Source organism: Sesamum indicum, linkage group LG13, assembly GCF_000512975.1.
Source record: "Sesamum indicum cultivar Zhongzhi No. 13 linkage group LG13, S_indicum_v1.0, whole genome shotgun sequence".
In the NCBI taxonomy this organism is placed as follows: domain Eukaryota; kingdom Viridiplantae; phylum Streptophyta; class Magnoliopsida; order Lamiales; family Pedaliaceae; genus Sesamum; species Sesamum indicum.
This window is the reverse complement of record NC_026157.1, coordinates 4,022,120-4,030,862: the sequence shown is the minus strand read 5'-3', so window position 1 is coordinate 4,030,862 and position 8,743 is coordinate 4,022,120. Positions and strand designations below refer to the sequence as shown.

The 8,743-nt window shown below is 37.7% G+C and overlaps 1 protein-coding gene across 1 annotated transcript; it reads left to right on the top strand.

Moving 5' to 3' along the window:
• LOC105176402 (ubiquitin carboxyl-terminal hydrolase 19) lies at window positions 214–8,599 on the top strand. The gene is made up of 12 exons (XM_011099186.2): window positions 214–776; window positions 2,903–3,914; window positions 4,007–4,095; window positions 5,002–5,087; window positions 5,183–5,345; window positions 5,422–5,536; window positions 5,658–5,815; window positions 6,609–6,693; window positions 6,776–6,988; window positions 7,530–7,591; window positions 7,671–8,075; window positions 8,166–8,599. Exons 1-12 carry the CDS (start codon window positions 490–492, stop codon window positions 8,167–8,169), a joined length of 2,679 nt encoding a protein of 892 aa, XP_011097488.1. The 5' UTR covers window positions 214–489; the 3' UTR covers window positions 8,170–8,599.

The following is an 8,743-nucleotide window of genomic DNA, read 5'->3' as shown; positions in this document are numbered from 1 at the left end:
TTCAAGAGAGGTCGGTATAATTATTCTAAAAAATATTATATATGTATTTACTTATTTATCAAGTAAGGTAATATAAGTGAAATAAACAATACATAATAATGAATAAATGAGAATTAAAATTAGAAAAAAGAATTGGTCAGCAGTGATTGGCTGAAATTCCCACCAAACCAAACAGGTTCTTATGCGTTACTTTCTTACATTCTTCTTTTTCTTTCTTTTTGAGTCTTTGATAATACTCTCACCAATATTCTCTCCCCCTCAGTCGTCACTCGTCAAATACGTCAACTTGATTTCCCCCCTTTCCCGTTTTGCCCCCTTCTCGGTCTCCACCACCGGCAACCACCACCACCACCGCCACCATCGGTGTCGCTACTTCCAACGTGCAGCAGTGACCTCTATGTATTGCAAGAAAATCCGGTTCTTAGGGTTTCTCTTCAGCTCTGTGTTAATCCTCGGCGCCGGTTAATTTAGCTTGAGAAGCGTGAATCAATGATAGTAATTGTCGCGATTTTATTAATTTTCGGTGTTGTAGTCCGCCACAAGTGGAGGAATGCGGCAGCCAAGAAGGAAGAGATTTTGAGGCTTGTGGCTATGGCCTCCGAAGAGGAGGCGGAAATTGCGAAGCTACAAGCAGTGGATGGCTATAGTTATACTCCGCCTCCTCCTCCTCCTCCGCCGTCACCACCGCCACCGCCGCTTGAAAAGCGGTGTTATTGTGCTGTTTGTTACCGCCCCACTACCACTAGGTGTTCTCAGTGTAAAGCTGTCAGATACTGGTGAGTGTTAGGATTTGATTTTTATTGAATGTGTTGCTGGAATACTATGCCTTTTCTGTGTTTTTGAGGACGAAATTTTCAGTAGAAGTCGTTAACAGTCTGATTGAAAAACTTAGGGCTATGAATAGGCAGGTGCTTATATTTAGGTCTGCAAGAATTAGAACATTGAATTGGATAAAGGTTGAGGATACGCTTAAAATTTATGTAAGGTCTGCATGGATGTCCGGACTGCGTGTGGTAGAGTTGAAAAACAAATTAAACTACTTGATAGTTGATACTCACCTTTGAGATCTATTAGTAAAACCTCATCCAAGTTTAGCTGTTAAACATAATGAACTAGGTATGAACACAAGTTTTTGTCCCGATCAGCATTGAAGCTCAACTTGAGCTCGGCTTCTCGATTAAAGAAAAAATCTAAAAGTATGTTATGGAAATTCAAGCTACTTGAGTTTGTCTTGTGTCCAACTCGATCAAAGCTTGTTGGAACTTGATTTCTTTAATAATCAAATCAAACTCACATAATTTTTAAAGCTCAAAAAAAAGTTTAAACAAAATTGAACAATAATTAATGTTTTGGGTTCATTTTGATTCAGTTACACATCTAGTGGGTACTTTGTAGATCAGAAGGACTATTTGAAGTATTTTGGTTTCATTTAATACAAAAACACAACAATAAGAAACAGGCGTGCAGGAGGGAAAGCAAAGCAAGATGGAATATGGTAAACAGTATATATAGAAAGCAAGAAATAATAAGAGAGTTCCCATTGGACATGAGGTTTTGCATTTTAATTCTGGAACAATCTTGGGATGATTGTCAAAATGGCCATCTGGCATCGGTGCGGGCTTCCAGTTCATGGTTAATAGATGATGGCAATAGATTTCTGGATGTGGATGTGGGCCCCATTAAATAAGTTTAATGTTGACGTTAGTGGTATTTAACTCTTTGAGAAGATACTTTTTGATGCTAATAACCAAAACCTTTTTCATGTAGAAATTTGAGTTTTGTGTACTTTAACGTCATAAGATGATGTAAAATTGAAGATTTGAATTTAATCGTGAAAAAGTATCACATGTTTGATTCAATTTATGTATAGGCTGCGGTCACCGATTTCTTCCCAGTAAATTATTTTAGAAAGGTTGGGGCCACCAGAGTTCTATCCTGACAACAATAAAAATTATTTGTTCTGCTAGTTTTTTCCTGTCACATTAGCAATGCAAGACGTACTGATTCATCCTAGTGTATGCGGAGTGCATGAGTGGAAATTCTGTGGAACTACTGGTGCATTTTCTATATCTCCTGATAAATCAGTGTTTTTAACATTTTGCAACTTTTGTTGAAGTGAGTTGTGATGGAGGAGTTAGGAGCAGAAGAAGAAAAAAGTAGTCCCAAATTGGTAAATGGAGGTACAAAGGTCATTGGTTATTTTCTTTGTTGGTGTAGCTCTCTTATTATGGTGATATTAAGAAAGACTTTGAGCAGATATAATCTTCCAGATTAACACAATTTGTACCCGTAAAAATCCAAACCTTCAATTGATCCGAACTTTAATAACCTAATAGACAACCTAGCCAATTATAGACAAGGCTAGATTGTGTTACAACCATGATGTATAGTTGCTAAAATATGTACTCAAATAATTTCTTCTGTAAAATCTCAGAAAATGAAAACCCAATTGGTCTTACCAAATGAAGAGAAAAGAAGCTTGATATCATGCTGCTTTTAGTATTTCTTTCATTCATGATACACTATATCCTGATTCATGACGAGCCTCATAGTGAAAAACTCATCTGAGGCATGCCTCATCATATAAGGGATGATTTAAGGAGACTTATCGCTAACTGCATTACATAAACTCTAGAATGTCATAGTGAGATTGAGTACACTCTGGATGTGAGCTTACAAACACTTTATTTCTATGAATTTCGTTTGTTTTTTAATGGGAAGTCCACACTGTACTTTTATCAATTGCAAACACCCAATTTGAGGCAACTATGAGATGTTAGGGCAATTGGTGGATGCTGTGGGTTACTCTAAGTTGTACAATGATTCATGTGTGGATCTCATTTTAACTAACTTAATTGCTCTCATTTTCATTAGATTACATTTCTGTTTCATTATATTGTAGTTCTGGTAAGTGTCAAATAATTCACTGGAGACAAGGTCACAAGGATGACTGCCGGCCAGCAACTTCGTTGCATGCTACCAAGGAAAGTAAACGTGTTCTGGAAATACATTTGGATAATCATGTTGGGATCCCTTTCAACAATGAAGTTGAAATTCGTTCTGATCGCGCACCAGAAGTTGATGATTCTGGATCTTCAAGTAGCTCATTGCCTTGCATTTCTACTTCCACTGAACGAAGCGAAACATCATTTGACGCATCAGTCAGTGAGGATCTTGAGTCAGAAACTGTTAGCAGCCCAGATAAAGTGGCTTCTGAAGGTATCAAGTCTCACATGTTGCAAACTATCTCTGATCCTGACAAGACAGATGCCCCAAGCCTATACCCCCTGAATTCTACTGTTTATACAGTAAACAAGACACTGAAGGCTAACAAGATAAACAAGAAACTGGCTACTAAAACTGATGAAAACTTCCAGTCAACAAGCTTCAAAGATAAAGTAAGTCGCAATGGAGCGGCTGTGTTACAAGAGTTTGTCCTGGATGCAACTGAGTTGAGGAGTCCTCAGTCATCTAGTTCTTTACAGGCAGTTTCTTCAGTGGAAAATGGCGAAAATCAAGAACATCAATCTAGTGGTAAAGTGATGAAATCCATATATTCTAGGGGATCAGGTAATCCTAATCAAGTGTCTAGTGTTGAGCTAAGGAATTCGCAGTGCTCGAAATCTTTGAGCACATCTTCTTCAAATGAATATTGGAAAAATGAAGCACAATTGTGTACAGCTAAAGAAACAAGATCAATGTCTTTTAGAAGTTCACTGAACGATCAAAATATGTATACTGAAGCTGGGAGCCTGCATTCAGAAATCAAAGATGTCCGAATGCTGGCACAACCTACCAGCAAAGGTTTGAAAACATCAGTTCGGAAATTTGTACAGCATTTTAGAGTACCAAAGCAGCCAAAGTCCTTCACATTTGACATGGGGAAGGACTCTGCTGGAACCTACAACCACAAGGTTGTTTTTCCATTAATTTTTTGAACTTTAAGTTTTAGTGTGCTGAGGTTTTGTTCATCATGCATTCATGGATCATGTTCTCCTCTTAACAGATCGTATTTCCACCCAAGCTTTTCATGCAGTTGTATTCATGTGATGGTATGAAACTTCACCCTTTTGGCCTTGTGAATTGTGGAAATAGGTGAGTTCTCTTTCCTGAACTGCGTGGCTTTGTGATCATGTCCATGCATAAACTTGCATAACTGTGTCTGGCAGTAAGTCTGCTTCATGAGACACTGTTTTTGCTAGCAGGAGCTCTTTCTTTATTTTTCTGGTTCATTGTAGAAGGGGTGGATCAGTCCCATTTCATGACATGTGGTTTAGATCGCGCAATCTTATTATTTGTTTTATGTTCTCCATGCTGTAACTGTTCTGTTTTTGAAATTGTAATTCCTAATCTCTAAGTGCATCAACGTGCTATCAGGTTAATTCAATATTTTGGTTATTTATGATTGGAGTTTCCTTTATGTGCTTGTTTATGATGTTGTTGTTGTGCTATTCAATGCAATAACATGGACTATACATCGTGGATTCTATGATCTAGTAATTGGTTGCTTGTTTGACTAATTATGGCATTCAGTTTTTTGATTGGACGATTTTGTTTTATGCCGGTATAAAATCCATTTAATGATATGAATTTTGGAGTCCAGACATAGAAAACGCTTCCAATATAAGGTTGACTTACACTGATCAGATAGACATAATTGTTCTGCTGGCTTGTTTTTGTTATGAAGATTATGTAAGAGGTCATGCAACACTTTAAAGATCTTAAGTTTCCTTTATAGTACTTGATTAGTACGTGAATACATGCTAAGAAAAAATTATAGTTGTCGTGCTATGGACAATTTATATGACAATAATATTAGTGATGAACGGGATAGGAATCACGAGATTTAGTGCCTTTAACCCTGCTTTTTTGTGCTGATTAAGTTCTGCTGCTTTTGGTTTTAGTCCATGTTTCTAAATGCAGATAGCTTTTGGTTCTTGCCCGCATGAGTGTGCTTTTGATCTTGCATATATATATGTAATTTTTTTCTTCTTCTTGCAGCTGTTATGCGAATGCAGTGCTGCAGTGTCTGATCTTTACTCGGCCATTAACTTCTTATTTGCTTCAGCGATTGCATTCTAAAACATGCAAGTACCTCTTTATGATTCATCGATGAATGTTCATACTGTTTAGATCTTCAATAATACTGTTTTCATGCCTGGTCTTTTTAACAATGATTTAGGTCGCAAGAGGGATTGGTGCCTTATATGTGAGTTTGAACGTCTGATCCAGAAGGGGCAAGAAATGAACTCGCCTTTCTCTCCAGTTGGAATATTGTCTCAGATACAAAAGATTGGAAGTCATCTAAGTCATGGAAGAGAAGAAGATGCACATGACTTTTTGAGGTAAGTATCTGTTAGTCATTTGACTTTGGTTCTAGGAGTATGACTGAATATTCTAAATGTGTTCATGTGATTTCAGAAATGTGGTAGATAGAATGCAATCTATATGGCTTGAAGAAGCTGGTGTTTCTGGCCAATGGGTTGAAGATTCGACTCTTCTGGGTCTTACTTTTGGGGGTTATCTTCGATCGAAGGTCTGCCTTCATGTTGATATATCTAAAGCATCTGTCACCATCAGCTGTTGGCACATTTGAGCTTAAAACTTAACATGTCTATGATATTATGGTTTTTACTAGTTACTGTTGGGTGTTCCAGATTAAGTGCATGAAGTGTTCAGTTAGATCTGAGCAATGTGACCGGATGATGGATCTTACTGTGGAGATAAATGGGGATATCAATACGCTTGAAGAGGCTCTTACACAGTTCACTGTTTCTGAAACACTAGGTGGAGATGATAAGTATAAGTGCAGCAGGTTAGTCCAGTTGCCCATTGTGCTAAAAGATATAGGTTTCCATTGCATCCTTGCAAGTTGCAACTTTTGGTTATTGTTATGAAATAATACTCTGTATTATTTCTCTGCCCTCATAAAATAACCAAGTTCATGATCTTCTAGTTCCCTTTGATTTATTTATTTATTTTTCATATCTCAATCAGCATTGCTTGTGTTTTGATGCCAGCTGGTATACAGAATATTAGGGGTGTTCAGTTCGGTAAACCAGAAAGTTCGGTTCACCGATCTTGTTTTGGTTAACCCAACGTTCGGTTTGCCGAAATGCCATACCGAAACCGAACTTTTAGGTCAGCCGAAATGCCATCTTTTAGAACTTAAAACGATTGTTATTGCTTAGTTTTCTGTCTTGGTAAATAAAGAAAGGGAAGCTCACTGCTGCTTCCTTGGCCCTGTGTATGAAAAGTGTGTTTCCTGTAGATGCGTGCTTCCTTTGGTTTAGGATTTCGCATTGATAATTGTAAAGTCACACCAATACTTACACATCACATTTTTATTTTGGATTCAGTAAGCTTCAAGTTTTGAGAAATTTGTGTGAAGAGAGGAATTAAATATATGTATAATTCACAGTACGAATGTTTTCTTTGAGACCTGAAGACTGTAAAGGCTTTCCTCACTGTTTCCTTAGCTGAAATCCAAGGTGCAACATATTAGCAATTGAGGGACTCAAAATTTGAATGCTTCAAAGCTGATTAATCTGTTAGTTTGCTTGTGACTATTAATATAGTTAAATGATCCTGATCGGTTTTCATTGCAGATGCAAGTCTTATCAGAAAGCTAAGAAGAAATTGACAATACTTGACGCTCCTAACATACTTACAATTGTTCTGAAGCGATTTCGGGTAATGCATTTTCACTAGGGAGCATAGTTAAGTATCCTGCTACTGGTGATGTTAACTCCTGCTTTGCAATTTTTGTTTGCAGTCAGGCAACTTAGAAAAGCTGAATAAGCTAGTTCAGTTCCCAGAGATTCTGAATCTTGCTCCTTATATGAGTGGAATGAGTGACAAATACCCTATATATGATCTCTATGCAGTTGTGGTTCACTTGAATGCGATGAATGCTGCCTACACTGGTCACTACATATGTTATGTCAAAGATTTCCGCAGAGAATGGTTTAGAATTGATGACAGCAGAGTATGTTTTCTACTGCAAACTTCTAATACAAGTTGTTCTTACCTCTTATCCATTTGAGCTTTTAATCTTTTTATGTGAACTTAGAGTTGCGAGTTTCTTGTTCTCAATTTGCATCCTTTACTTGGAGATAGCAGCACTTGTGGTGTATGATAACTCTGGGAGATGATTGCTAGCAGCTCTCACATGCCTGTTGAGAACCACCCACGTCTTATCTCTTAATAACAATGGGAATTATATACGTCTTGTTCTTGACTTTGCGCCATTAGAAATGAATTATCATATGTATCTTAAAAACATTGATATCCATATCAAAATGAAATCTTATTTACGATAAACTCGAATTATGTTTTTAGAGAAAAAGTAAAAAATGCGTATACCGTCAAAACAGGTCCAAGTATATCCCAGTCTGCTCGGTTGACAGTAACTGATTCTCTATCATCATTCAGATACATATTCAAGCCACTTTTAGTTGGGGGTTTCTGTTGTTCTTATGTTCCATGAATGACAAGATGAGACTGATTGCTAGTCTTTTCTCCTGTAGGTGACCCATGTGGACCTGGAGACTGTGTTATCCGCAGAAGCATATATTCTCTTCTATGCAAGGTAACTATATTGGTTAATTCATTTTCAAAACATATGTTTTTCTATAATATCTCCAAATTTAAGCATGCTATCCTATTAGGCGTACACTACGACTTCCATCTCTGGTCACAAACAGCAATGTGTATTCTGATGGGAAAACCACGAGGACCATGGAAGCCATTTCTACGAGTATAAGTGCTAAGAAGAAAAACTCCAAGTCCAGATCAAGCGATTCTGATTGGTATAGAGACTCAAAAATGGTGCATCAACGCTCTGAGAGACACTCCTATCAGCTGCCTCCTAATGATTACACTGGCAACAATATACTGGGTCCTGACAATTGGCATTTTCACTCTAACCATAGAAATTCTATGGTGGATTCATCAAGTGATTGTTCGTCCATTTTCAGTGCATCAGATGCCGGCTCCTATAGCACAGATAGCACGAAGGATTCAAGCGCAGAGGACATTTCTGGCTATATATTTGGGTCCAGCTTGTACCACCGGTAATTGAATTGCATATTGTTTGCCCTTATCGAATTTGATACTCGGACCAAGAGAAATCCATGCTGGTCGTCGTCTTGTATCCTTTGCAGCTAGGACCTGAGGCCATCAGAGAATTAATCGAGTTCTGGGGGATGCTGGTATTGCATACAGATGTTCATTGGCGCGATGAAGCTTCATGGGAACATCATGAGAGAGAAGAGAGAGAGGGAAGGGACTTCCCCATGTATACTAAGACTGCTTAAGAATTAGATAATCACCCAGTTTTAACAGTTGTATTAGTAGATAAAACATCGGCACAACCCTTTCGATGCCCTTATGTTCCCCCTAAAGGGGGAAGTATTATAGAAGAGAGCAACTCAAACATTTTTCTTGGCGTTTGAGTTGTGATAAGCTAGAGGCTGTAAATCCTTTGAGCTATTTGTATTTTACAAAACTGGTTAAAATTGCCATATATCTATAGAAGCCCTCTGGAGCCCCTCTGGAGCCCTTTTTGAATCATTATGAAAAATGTTACATAGTGGTATTATGTGCTACCAGTGGCAGGTGGATCTTTTATTTGTTCACTTCTTTTAGTTTGTCAGGTAAATATTCTATAAAAGCAAGTGTTTTCCTCCATATGAGATGCTCAAATAGGTCAACAGCAAATATTTGTTGAGTTTTTCTTCCA